The sequence below is a fragment of the Orcinus orca genome, chromosome 16 (genome assembly GCF_937001465.1).
Source record: "Orcinus orca chromosome 16, mOrcOrc1.1, whole genome shotgun sequence".
Taxonomy (NCBI): Eukaryota; Metazoa; Chordata; class Mammalia; order Artiodactyla; family Delphinidae; genus Orcinus; species Orcinus orca.
Genome location: NC_064574.1, coordinates 37,913,440 through 37,926,533, shown reverse-complemented (window position 1 = coordinate 37,926,533; position 13,094 = coordinate 37,913,440). Strand labels below are relative to the sequence as shown.

Below are 13,094 nucleotides of genomic sequence, written 5' to 3'. Positions count from 1 at the left end.
GGGTGTTCTCCTAACAGAAGCAGACGGAAGGGTCAAATTCCAGTGGCCGCTGCCCCAGAGGAGTCATAATGACGGCTTTGTTTTACTTTGTGTCCCCCCTCCCCTGCCCCTGGCCCTCGCAGCTGGACATCGATTATTGCGAGCCCAACCCCTGCCAGAACGGTGCCCAGTGCTACAACCGCGCCAGCGACTATTTCTGCAAATGTCCCGAGGACTATGAAGGCAAGAACTGCTCCCACCTTAAAGACCACTGCCGCACCACCCCCTGTGAAGGTACCTCCCTCCCCGCCAGGGTTCTGGCTTGTCTTCAAGGCTGCTGTCCTCTGCCCGTTCGTCACTGCCCCGTGACACTCGGAGGGAAGCCAGAACACGTGGAAACAACCTATTCAGGCCCAGCAGTTCGGGGGGACCATACCTGCAAGTAGCCCAGGGCAGAGAAGGGAATTCATTTAGCATCCCCGTTCTGGGGGACGCTGATGTGCAAGGCCGAGGTGGATTCCTCAGGGCACCTCTGCCAGTAGAACTTTCTGCCACGGTGATATCTGCACCGTCAGGTACAGTAGCCTCGGGACACGTGTGGCCCGGAACGTTTACTGTGTGACCAGGGCAACTAAAAGCCCTGATTTACTTACTTTTCATTCACTTAAATTTAAACGGCCGCCTGTGGCTGCTGTGTGAGCTGGCTCAGGCTTCCAGGTTCCTGCAGCCGTAAGTGCCCTTACATCGAGGGAAAGGCTGTTCCTCCTCCTTAGCCAGCTTCCAGCAAATTTGGTAGATGTATCAGTAGAGGGAGGATGAACAGGGCCCGCAGACACGTGGGCTCCTGGCTCCATAGGGAGAAAACGCCTAAAAAAAAAAAAAAAAACTCCGCCTGGGGTCTCAGCTTTGCCTGTCACAGCGTGACACGGCATATTGCCAGTCTTGGCCACCGAGGTGCTGGCTTCTTACCCTCATTAGCCTGGCTAAGGTGCCTGGCTCCAGGAGAGCAGGCGTGGCGTGGGTCCTGGGCTCAGGAACACCGGGTCTTCAGGTCCCTGGCGGGGATCTGACCCCAAGTCTGTCTCGCAGTGATTGACAGCTGCACGGTAGCCATGGCCTCCAATGACACGCCTGAAGGGGTGCGCTATATTTCCTCCAATGTCTGCGGTCCCCACGGGAAGTGCAAGAGTCAGTCGGGAGGCAAATTCACCTGTGACTGTAACAAAGGCTTCACTGGAACGTACTGCCATGAAAGTAAGACCCCGCATCCTCGGGGAATGGGCCGAGGTCCCCCAAACCCTGCCCTGGCCCAGCTGGGGGGCATCTGGAATCATTTCAGGAGAGATCAGTCCAGGTTTACCACCTACAATCTAAGACTGAGGTCATGTTTAACTTACGAGATCACTGACGCCTCTTAAGTCTTCAGCACGTTTATTTTAGAATGTTCTGGAACCTTACTAGATCAGGTGGTCCGCTTTGCCTAGGAGTTTCCTCCCCACTCTCTCCAAGTAGCTTAGTGTGAAGACATTAAATAAAAGGGACGGGGTGCTCTCTGGAGGCCCCTGCTTGATAAAACTGCCCGCCGGATTCAGAAACAGTCCTGACGGAGTTAAATGTTGAGGTGCCCAGTGTATTTTCTCAGGAGAGGCAGGGAAGCCCGCAGAACAGTGCTTGGCGGTGGCATTACTTTCCTTCGTTTGCTTACCTGTGTTTCTGTTTGCTTTCCTTTCACAGATATTAATGACTGTGAGAGCAACCCCTGTAAAAATGGTGGTACCTGCATCGATGGTGTCAACTCCTACAAGTGTATCTGCAGTGGTGGCTGGGAGGGCGCCTACTGTGAGACCAGTGAGTTCAGGGGTCCTCTGGGGACAGACGGCTCTGGGGGGTGTGGGCAGGACAGAATCCACATGGGAAGCCTTTCTTCTTCGTGGAAATATCTGGGAGTTGGACCCCGACAGTTCCTGCCCTGGGACGGCATGGCCTGTGTCCTATTTGCATGTGTTGATGCTGACGCCAGCCAGCGGGAAGGAACTTCTGCGGAGGAGCTTATAGAATTAGACCCTGTAATTAGGTTGATAGATATCCCCACTTGCAGGAAAAGTGATCATCTTGCTGTTTGGGTTCTCCTTTCTGCCCATCTTGACTTTAACTTCCATGGCCTGTCGGGGGCTCCTTTATTCCTGGGAAAGGGTGACCGTGTTTAAGTCCCCGGGTGTCTGCTGGTTTTGAAGTGGGCGTGGAAAGCAGGGGCTGGGGGCGGAGAGATGCGGTCCTTAGGCGTCGCGGGGCGTGGATGGGCTTGGGAGCGTCTTCAGCCGGCTGTCTCCTCTGATTGCAGATATTAACGACTGCAGCCAGAACCCCTGCCACAACGGGGGCTCGTGTCGCGACCTGGTCAACGACTTTTACTGCGACTGTAAAAACGGGTGGAAAGGCAAGACCTGCCACTCACGTAAGTGGTGGCCGGCTGGGATCCTGCCCTGTCTTCCGTGAGCAGGGCCGGCCAGGGGCTCACGCCGGGATCTTCTCCTCCAGGTGACAGCCAGTGTGATGAGGCTACGTGCAACAATGGTGGCACCTGCTATGACGAGGGGGACGCTTTCAAGTGCATGTGTCCCGGAGGCTGGGAAGGAACGACCTGTAACATAGGTACCTTTCTGCCCTCCCTGGGCCTCACAGGGGCTGTGGGCCTGTGAGCCTATGACTGTTTCCTGGGACCTGGTTTCTGCCCCTCCAGACTGTCACTGGATCCTCAGGGAGGGTGGCCTTGTCTGCTCTTGTCTCATAGCCCGAAACAGTAGCTGCCTGCCTAACCCCTGCCACAATGGGGGCACCTGTGTGGTCAACGGCGAGTCCTTCACGTGTGTCTGCAAAGAAGGCTGGGAGGGGCCCATCTGTACACAGAGTGAGTGTTTCCCCTCCCCCCGCTTGCCACCTTGAACTCTCTGAGGGCTGCAGGAGTCCATCCTGACACCCCCAGGGACTGGCAATGGAAACCAGAAGCAGAGCTGTTTGATGTCTGCTTCTGCATCACCTGGGTCTGTTCTAATGACTTGATGGGATGCAGCCCTGACCTGGGCATGAGAAAGTCGCCGAGGAGATAAGTGGAGACAGATGGCGTCGTGGTTCCCAGCTCCGGTCTGACCAGCAGCCTGTCTCCATCCATTCTCACACCCCCTGCCCACCCCACCCAGGGCCTCTTCCTGTGTACATGTGTCCCACGGTGAATGGGACCAAGTGTGGTGTGGGCCTGGTTCCAATTGAGCAGAGGTCTTAAGCTCCTTCTGCCGGTGTTAACGACAGCTTTATCATCTGGGTATTGTGGAAATCACTGGTGTTTTGACTTAGGGCTAAGAAGGCCTCGCCGTTAAGTTGTCTTTTTTTACTTTGCAGATACCAATGACTGCAGTCCTCATCCCTGGTAAGCATGGCCACCTTTTAAGCCGGCGCTTTATTGTTGGCTGTGACACGTGTGGGCGTCTCCTGGGGATCTTGTTTAAAGTGCAGGTTCGGATGCAGGAGGTCTGGGAGCTGCTGCACATTCCTCCTCTCTGACAGGCTCCCAGGCAATGCCGATCCTGCTGGTCCGCGGACCACACTTTAGTCAGGTTGTGTTCTCATTTAGAGCAGTGATTCTCAACCTTGGCTGCACGCGAGAATTACCCGGGGAGCATTTATAAGTTCCAGTCCCTGGGCTGCAACCGAGACCTGTGATGTTAGACTCTCTGGGGGTGGGACCCAGGCATCAGTGTTTTTAAAGCTCCCAGGCGGTGGTGCGTGTGAGCAGGGGTGAGAGCCGCTGATCGTAACTGGCACGGATACCTTTGAACTGGCAGGGGAAGTGGTGGACTGGTGGTGACCGAGGGGTCTTTGCTTTCATAGTTACAACAGTGGCACATGCGTGGATGGAGAGAACTGGTACCGCTGTGAGTGCGCCCCCGGCTTCGCTGGGCCCGACTGCAGGATAAGTAAGGACCACCTCCGACTGGGTCTTCCCACTCCAAACCCTCAGCCTGAGAGTTTTCATCTTTAAAATAATTATGGCCATGGTTCTAAGTAGCCTTGACGAGTAATCTCCTGCCTCCAGCTGGGATTAAGACGGCTCTGGCCGGCCCCTCCCTGGGGGACACAGCCCTCCTTGCTCTAGGGGAGAGAGCGTCAGCCACAGAATTTGGTGATTAATCTACTCTGAGGTCCTAAGGAAAGAGTGTGCCTGTCCCCGTGACTAACATGAAATTATGGGCAAGCGGACGTTGCCACATCCATGCTGGTAGGGGACAGAGCTAAGGCCACAGAAGGGACTGGGGCTGCGGTTTCCAGGGCTTGATCAGGCCCCGGTGAAATGATTAAACAAAATGGAGGCAGGCAATGCAGTTTTTCAGGAAGTTCACAGTTTATTCTTTATTTTGAGCCTTTTCCCTACTTTTTTTTTTACATGCCCTTTCTTTTGCCAAAAAAGGTGATAGATTAGTTGTACTACTTTTGTGTCCTTGTCCCTAAAGTATTTAAAGTTTTACTGGTCCTTGAGGTCCCCAGGTCTGGGACTTCAAGAACTACTAGATGGGGGAACTGTGTATCTGTTTCATGTTTCTGAATCGGGCGTCAGCAAATTATGGCCTGGGGGCCAAAATAAAGTTTTATTGACACACAGCCACACCCTTGTTGATGTACTGTCTAGGGCTGCTTTCATGCTGCAACAGAGTTGAGCAGTCACGACATGACGGAGACTACATGGCCTGCAAAGCCTAAAATACTTACTAGCTGACCCTTTTCAAGATCTTTGCCGGCCCTTGTTCTAAATCGTACTATCAGAGAAAAAGGAACCTCAGTTAAAAATTGCTGCTTCCCCATATGATTCTCAGCTGTTAGAAATCAGGCTAGTGGTGGTCCTTGCGGGGCAGTGACTGGAGACTCTGGGAGTACTGATGATCTGTTTCTTTATTTGGGTGCTGGTCATGTGATGAAAATGCGTTAAGGTTATACTTAGAAAGCTTATCTGTACGTTTTGTCAGTAAAAACTTAGAAAAACGTTGCTGCCTCCCACTGGGGCCTAAGCTCGAACTCCATTTTTCCTAGACATCAACGAATGCCAGTCTTCACCTTGTGCCTTCGGGGCAACCTGTGTGGATGAGATCAATGGGTACCGGTGTGTCTGCCCCCCAGGGCACAGTGGTGCTAAATGCCAGGAAGGTAAGTGGGCCGGGCCCAGCTGCCCGTGTGTCCTGCGGGCTGAGCGGGCACTGCAGTCACTGTTTTGACTGTTCGTGAGTGGAACTACGCTCAGAGAACACGGAGGGGGGACATCCACTTGGGACCACAGGGAAGGGGAAACCTGAGGGGGGGCGGTCCCGTGAAAACAGCGTAGCTGTTGGTTTTAGCCAGCTGTTGCCACAACTATGCTGTGTGACAACCATCCCCGATCTCCGTGTGTACGACAAGTATTGGTGTTGCTCGTGGGCACAAAGGCACAAGCAGAGCGATGGATGCCTCGGCTTGGGTGCCCAGGTCTGTGTGCCACCCCATCCTCCTTAGACCAGCACTGTATCCAGGGCATGTCCTTTCCCTGGCAAACAGTAGGCTCTCAAGGGGCCAAGCTCACCCGGGAGAGACTCTGCTCACATCGCATCCCAACGCACTGCACTGACCAAAGCTGGTCACATGGCCGGGTGCAAAGGCCACCAGGGAGGGAGGGATGCTTGCCCATCGTGGGAGCAACTGTGTTGTTATGGGGCAAGGGGCAACAGGTGTAATCACTTCCCGACAGGCAGGGAGTGAAGAATCAGGAGAACTGTCTCCAGAAAAGGCAACTCCTCCCACTCACGAGTCTCCACCTCAGTTTCAGGGAGATCTTGCATCACCGTGGGGAGCGTGATACCTGATGGGGCCAAGTGGGACGATGACTGCAACACCTGCCAGTGCCTGGACGGGAGGATTGCCTGCTCGAAGGTAAGCGTGGCCCCAGCCACCGGCGTTCTGGTTCTGGAACTGCCAACGAGCGTCTCCTGAGCTCTACTCTGTCTCTGCAGGTGTGGTGTGGCCCCCGCCCTTGCTCGCTGCACAAAGGGCACAGCGAGTGCCCCAGCGGGCAGAGCTGCATCCCCATCCTGGACGCCCAGTGCTTCGTGCGCCCCTGCACTGGTGTGGGTGAGTGCCGGTCCTCCAGCCTCCAGCCCGTGAAGACCAAGTGTGCCTCTGACCCCTACTACCAGGACAACTGTGCCAACATCACGTTCACCTTCAACAAGGAGATGATGTCGCCGGTACGGAACACCTTGCTGGCTTTGGAGAGGTGGGGTGTGTCTGCTTGCCCTAAAGCAGGGGTGTCACGAGCTCGGATCTCCTCCTCCTTAGCCTAGATTCTTGTCTTACACCAGAGCTCAGCTTCTGAATATAGCTTCACTTTCAAGCAAACAGCAGCCTTTTTTCCTTCTGCTCTTTTACGTGTGTGTGGATTTAAAAATCTCGTTCTAGGGTCTCACCACAGAGCATATTTGCAGCCAGTTGCGGAATTTGAATATTTTGAAGAATGTTTCTGCTGAATATTCAATCTACATAGCTTGCGAGCCTTCCCCTTCTGCAAACAATGAAATACACGTGGCCATTGTGAGTATGAGACCCATGAACGCTTAGTTGTTCGATTGCCAAGTAGCTCAGAAACTTCACTTAGCCAGTGTCCAGATGAGCAGATACATTGAAGGAGAGCTTGACATACACGTGTGGTCAAATAATTTTGAATGAAGGTGACTGTGGAGTGTCCCTGACCCTCTGGTCTGATGAGTCTTCCTTTTCCAGTCTGCTGAAGACATCCGGGATGATGGAAACCCAATCAAGGAAATCACCGACAAAATTATAGATCTTGTTAGTAAACGTGAAGGGAACAGCTCACTGATCGCCGCCGTTGCGGAAGTGAGAGTTCAGAGGCGTCCTCTGAAGAACAGAACAGGTAGGTGGATGGGGGCAGTGGTCCCTTTCTGTGAGGACTGTCACGTCCATCTCATCGATAAGACCAATACAGGGCTTCCCTAGTGGCGCAGTGGTTGAGAGTCCGCCTGCCGATGCAGGGGACACGGGTTCGTGCCCCAGTCCGGGAGGGTCCCACGTGCCGCGGAGCGGCTGCGCCCGTGAGAAATGGCCACTGGGCCTGTGCGTCGGAGCCTCTTGCTCCGCAGCGGGAGAGGCCACAACAGTGAGAGGCCCGTGTACCGCAAAAAAAAATAAAATAAGACCAATCCAACCGGCGTCCAGTAAAACCTCCAGGGTGGGGAGTTACTTGACGGTTCCCTACTCAAGGACCCCCCATTTTTAACTGAGAAAACAGAGGCCATCTGACGTGACCAAGGTCACATGGCAAAGGGCAGAGGCGGCCCTGACTTGTTCCCCTGCCTGCAAGCTGTGCTCCGGCAGGCGGGCGCCCTTCCAGGCACGCATTGTCTCTGGGTCCCGGGAAGAGCATGGCTGTGCCTTGAGCGTGTGTCTGTGCGGAGCCTGTCCTGTGCTCCGGTATCGGGGGACAGCCCGTCCTAAGCACTGAGACACGGGTTTGATAGATGGCTCGATGGCCCCGCAGGATGTCCAGAGTCCCCCATGGATGCCCCGAGCATCACCGTTCTAGTGAAGCGACTTGCCGGGCGCAGGACCACTGGGGGCATTTGAGCTGTCCATGCCGGGACCCTCTTGCTGATGCTTCCGAAAACCGGCTCCTCTAATGAGCTGCCTAAGTAGCCAGACTCCCCGTGACCGGCCCAGATGCTGCTCCGCGCCGAGGCGGGAGCCTCTACGGGCTGCTGCTCGGCCTGGTCTCTTCAGGGATGCTGGGAGGTGACGATGTGTGGTTGGGAAAGGGACTCGTCCCCATGCGCCCTTCTTAGGGACCAAGGACAGGGGAGCCGTGGGCGCGGGACTCACGGGGGTGCCCCTGCCTTGCAGATTTCCTGGTGCCCCTGCTGAGCTCGGTCCTGACCGTGGCCTGGGTCTGCTGCCTGGTGACCGCCTTCTACTGGTGCGTGCGCAAGCGGCGGAAGCCCGGCAGCCACGCGCGCTCGGCCTCTGAGGAGAGCACCACCAACAACGTGCGGGAGCAGCTGAACCAGATCAAGAACCCCATCGAGAAGCACGGGGCCAACACAGTCCCCATCAAGGACTACGAGAACAAGAACTCCAAAATGTCCAAAATAAGGACACACAACTCGGAGGTGGAAGAGGACGACATGGACAAGCACCAGCAGAAAGCCCGCTTCGCCAGGCAGGCCACGTACACGCTGGTCGACAGAGAGGAGAAGCCCCCCCACGGCACGCCGGCCAAACACCCGAACTGGACAAACAAACAGGACAACAGAGACCTGGAGAGCGCGCAGAGCCTGAACCGCATGGAGTACATCGTATAGCAGACGGCGGGCGGAGTCTGAGGGCGCCCGGGGTTCCTGAAGCTTCTCCAGCTGTCCTGTCGTGTTCCGGTCCCAGGCTGTCCTTGACGTAGAACCCCTGTGTTAATTTAAGTTCTGACAAGCTGGCTTACACTGGCAATGGTAGTTTCTGTGGTTGGCTGGGCAGCACTGCATCGCACAGCTATGCAAACACCAGGCCCCGGGGCCCCGCCCCTGTCGGATCAGGCTCCCAGGAGAACACCCGGCCCCCGAGGTCTCCAGCCTCCGCTTCTGCCAGATGTCCCGATGGTGATGCAGTCTTAGGATCATAGTTTTTATTTATATTTATTGACTCTTGAGTTGTTTTTGTATATTGGTTTTATGATGACGTCCAAGTAGTTCTGTATTTGAAAAGTGCCTTTGCAGCTCAGAACCACAGCAACTATCACAAATGAGTTTATTATTTATTTTTTTTATTGTATTTTGTTGTTGTTGTTGGGGGAGGGGGACTTTGATGTCAGCAGTTGCTGGTAAAATGAAGAATTTAAAGAGGAAAAATGTGTCAAAAGTAGAATTTTGTATAGTTCTGTAAATAATTCTTTTTTATTAATCACTGTGTATATTTGATTTATTAACTTAATAATCAAGAGCCTTAAGACATCATTCCTTTTTATTTATATGTACGTGTTTAGAATTGAAGGTTTTTGATAGCGTTGTAAGCGTATGGCTTTATTTTTTTGACCTTATTTTCTTATTACGTGTTGCCTATAAGCCAAAATTAAGGTGTTTGAAAATAGTTTATTTTAAGACAATAGGATGGCCTTCTGTGCCTGGAATACTGGTGGAGTTGTTTTTTTTTTTTTTTTTTTTCGTACGACGTCAGATGTTTAAAACCCCGACTGAGGCAGTTTGAGAGTTAGTCTAGAACAAGTGTTTTTTTTTTTCGTTTTTTTTGTTTTGCTTTAGACTTGAAAGAGACAGGCAGGTGATCTGCTACCGAGCAGTTTAAGGGAACAAGCTGAGCTATGACTAAACGTAGCCAAAACGTGAGTGGTTGAAGATCATTAAAGATATCAAATTAATTGTGTGAAGTTGGAAGCACACCAATCTTATCTTGTAAATTCTGATTTCTTTTCATCATTCGTAATGTAAGACTGAACCACTTGTAGATTTGATTTTGTGTTGTTATCTACTGCATTTAGGGAGTATTCTCATAAGCTAGTTGAATACTTGAACCGTAAAATGTCCAGAAAGGTCACTGTTTAGATTTGCCAGAGTCCACTGCCTGCCTTAAGTGAGGAAATCAAAATGCTATGACGAAATTTAAGATCAAAAAGACTTATTAAAAACTGACTTCGTCGGTTCACCGTTAAGACCGTGAAGATCCTTTGTATTGCCCTCTTAGTGTTATACGAACACAAACATACATCTTTGATGTGTTGTTCCTGGCAATAAATTTTGAAAAGTCATATTTATTAAATTTTTTTGTACGAAAACACGGACCAGTGTGGCCTCTTCTGAGCTTACGTAGTTCTGCCTGGCTCTGCCTTGTGCCTTTGCCAGCGCCCTGGGTCTGTCCTGGTGACTGGGGTGTGAGAAGTAGGCTGTGCTTGACAGGGTCCCCCATCAAGAACGGAAAGCCTTTTCAGCCATAACATTCTCGAAACCCCGAGGGGCTGCTGTGAAGCTGGAGCTGTGAGCCCCGTCTTGGGGGCCTAGATGCCCTTGTTATTCGACAGCAAGTGTGAATACTGCTTGAATAAACACCACTGGATTAATGGCCTGCAGTGTGGACTGAATTGTTTTGAGCACTTGCGGGGGAACGCCCACCGCAGTAAAAGGGTTTTAGATAGCTTGGAATTGGTGCTGCGGGATTAGGAGGGAGACTGGATGCTTTCTCTTTTATTTTCCCCTGGCTGTTTGGATGAATGTGGATGTCCTGCCGTCACTGCAGACCACACCCTTGTGGCTTTCGTGCACCTTGTGCCTCTGGGCTGGTCTCCGCAGGAGGTGGTGGTTACAAGCTTCTGGGGTGAGGGCCCTTCTGCCCCTCACCACCTTGCTCCTAGGGAGTGCGCGAGTGGCTGGCCTCCCGTGCACCCTTGGGGTGCCAGAGCCGGGCTGCTCCTACCTGTGAAGGGCAGGTGAGCTGTGGTTGTTGCTCGTGGCTGCTGGGGCCAGAGGCCAACAAGCCTGCCCCACATGGCGGGGTGGGGTAGAGTGGGGGAAGCTTTGCCTCTGGCATCTCGGCACCGAGGGATGAACCACCAGTGACAGGCATGTGGACAGCTTCCAGCAGCTTTGAGGAGTTGCCAGGAGTTCCCTCCTCTGGTTAGGAAGCTATAGCTTACCCTCCTCGGAGCTGTGACACCCAGGCTGTCACCCCCCTCCAGTCTTCATAGTAGAACTCCAGCTGGAGTGACAAACTGAGCAGAGGAAAAGCTACGGGGATGTTTATCTTTCTTCATTCTTGGGAAGCTTCTCTTTCTACCAGGCTAGGAGGTGTGTCCCGATGGGCATCTTGGTTAAGAATGGATGGCGGGTTGAAGTGTCCCTGGTTCCTTGTGCACGAGTGGAGGCCATCAGGGGAATCAGTCCCCTGGTTCCTTGTGCACGAGTGGAGGCCATCAGGGGAATCAGTCCGGGACAGTTTTGGCTCGGGGAAGGAGCGCGAAGGACCTGGACCGTGACGGGTCTGGGTTTCCACGATGTCTCCCAGTCCTGGAACAGGCCCCGTATCACTGCTCTGCGGGGCTCAGGTCAGAGGGAGGGAGCAGTGCTTTCCCAGTACAGACCCGACGAGCAGGACAGTCTGAGTTCAAATGCTACCTTGCCCTGGTGGTTAGTAAACTTGGATTCTGCAGGACCCAGAATTCCCTGGGTAGTTGCCAAAGTTTTCTTGTGTGCCAAGAAAAAAGTTTAATGAGCCTCTGCAATTCTTTATTCCAGGAGGGAAGTGATCTTGTGATTGTTACTTTAAGGAGCCTTCTATGCAGGACACGCTGGGTAGTGGAAAGGATGAGATGGTCTCATCTGGACAGGGCTCAAAGCCACGACCTTGGTCGTTAAGGGAGGTGGTCCCCTTTCTCCGGGCCCTGGTTATCCTGGGGGCAGGAATGTGCAAAAGAAGGGACTTAGAACCTTCCCTATCCCCTGGGAATGTTCTGTGCCCTCTGTAAGCAGGCCCTGGAAAAGGAAGAATTTTCCGTCCAGAAACATGGCTAACTAGAACTCCAGCATTAGAACACATATATACCATGAAACTCCGGGAAAGCATCAGCTCACAGTTGGGTGCTTTAGGATGGGACACTGTCCTGGGATTCTAGACTTATGTAATGCAGAGTTAGAACAGGGGGTATATCTTGACTAAAAGCCCAATGAGACTGGGTGATGAGCAGAAGCGGAACTTGTAAGCTGGGGAGGGGGTTTCTCTTAAATACAGAGTCCCAGGCCTGGCCCATGATTCATAAGTGGGGCCTGGGAACCTGTATTTTCAACAAGCTGTCCCCTCCTCCCCCAATCCTCCCTGGTTTAGGTACAGCAAACTTTGAGAACGGCTTCACTAAAGTACTAAAGTACAAGCTCTTCCATTAATTACAAGGTTTTTCCTCCTTGTTAAACTGAATTAAGTATTCTGGAAGCTGGTTTGTTGCTCAATTGCCACCTGACATCATTTTTAAGTAAATTAACGACACCGCCCCTTGAACAAGTTGTGGTGTAAGAGCTTCATTTTATTGGCTGATCTGAGGGGGGTCAGTGAGTCAAAGTTAACTTATTTGGTAATATTTCTTAGGTAGCAAAGAGCCCAAGGGACCAGATTGTGGGTTTCCCACATTTCTGAACGGCATACACCTGTCGACCCCAAAGTGAGCAAGTGTGCGGCTAAAAACCAGTTAGTTACCTTAAAAGAAAAAAAAAAAATGTCCCACCGGCCTGCAGAGGTTTGCGACTTAGGCTGAGCAAAGTTCCAGCAAAATTTCCGCTTCGACGGCGGCTTTCTTTCTTGCCTCTACTGGGAATGAGAAACAGGAGTTCAGAGGTTCCCGGGCTGGGAAGACACACAAGTACTGGGTTATGGGAAGTCTCCTCCTGCTAATGTGTATTTATACTTTGTAAACTCTGATTCATCTGAGCATTGAAACAGAAATCTGCTTCCTGAGGTTCTGTTTTTAAATAGATAGTTTGCAAAAACAACAATTATTTTTCTTAACATTTTTTTTTCCATCCCACAAGCAGCTAAACATGCCGGCTCGGGCTATGTCAGGCTCCAACTATGCCAACAGACAGCTTGGTCATCAGAGGTAGAAGGGTGCCCCAAGGCCGTTCTGTGGGGTTCTGGCCCCAGAAGTCTTAAAAACAAAGTTTAGAAACCATTAGGGCAATCGTGTTGTGTCACTTTAAGTACTTTAAGTCCATGAGATATTCCTGGGTCTATTAAGAATAACGAATTTCCCTTTGTGAACAACTGCCTTCTGATGGTGGTTAAAAGTAAGGGCAAGTGGGGGTGATGCTCGCAGGGCTGTGGGTACCGCTGCCTGGCACAGACGGGCCTGCACACCTGCATGGCACCCTCTGAGATCGTGTCACGAGGGTGCGGCTCCCTGGCTTTGGACATGAATTCTACCTGTGTCACTTGCTCCCACATGCCGGGCACAGCCTCCTGGCTTACAGTGTGTTTCTTTCAAGTCCCAGGCAGCTTTTACAAGTCTTAAATCCTGTATCATTATGCATGGGCCCCGTATTAACCTG

At 52.3% G+C, this 13,094-nt stretch overlaps 1 protein-coding gene across 2 annotated transcripts in view; it reads left to right on the top strand.

Annotated features, from left to right (window-relative positions):
* The window catches only part of JAG1 (jagged canonical Notch ligand 1), a 35,717-nt gene extending 25,589 nt beyond the window's left edge, over window positions 1-10,128 (top strand). Inside the window, exons 13-26 of one of the 2 annotated variants that reach the window (XM_004276470.3) lie at window positions 123-273; window positions 1,069-1,233; window positions 1,714-1,827; window positions 2,321-2,434; window positions 2,518-2,631; window positions 2,771-2,887; window positions 3,376-3,403; window positions 3,865-3,950; window positions 5,059-5,172; window positions 5,819-5,928; window positions 6,009-6,242; window positions 6,454-6,585; window positions 6,775-6,925; window positions 7,909-10,128. In XM_004276470.3, the coding sequence (XP_004276518.1) occupies window positions 123-273; window positions 1,069-1,233; window positions 1,714-1,827; window positions 2,321-2,434; window positions 2,518-2,631; window positions 2,771-2,887; window positions 3,376-3,403; window positions 3,865-3,950; window positions 5,059-5,172; window positions 5,819-5,928; window positions 6,009-6,242; window positions 6,454-6,585; window positions 6,775-6,925; window positions 7,909-8,366 (2,088 nt within the window). In that variant the 3' untranslated portion in view covers window positions 8,367-10,128. The remainder of the gene's footprint in view (window positions 1-122; window positions 274-1,068; window positions 1,234-1,713; window positions 1,828-2,320; window positions 2,435-2,517; window positions 2,632-2,770; window positions 2,888-3,375; window positions 3,404-3,864; window positions 3,951-5,058; window positions 5,173-5,818; window positions 5,929-6,008; window positions 6,243-6,453; window positions 6,586-6,774; window positions 6,926-7,908) is intronic. The other variant, XM_033440318.1, reaches the window with a different exon arrangement.
* The last annotated feature ends 2,966 nt before the right edge of the window (window positions 10,129-13,094 follow it).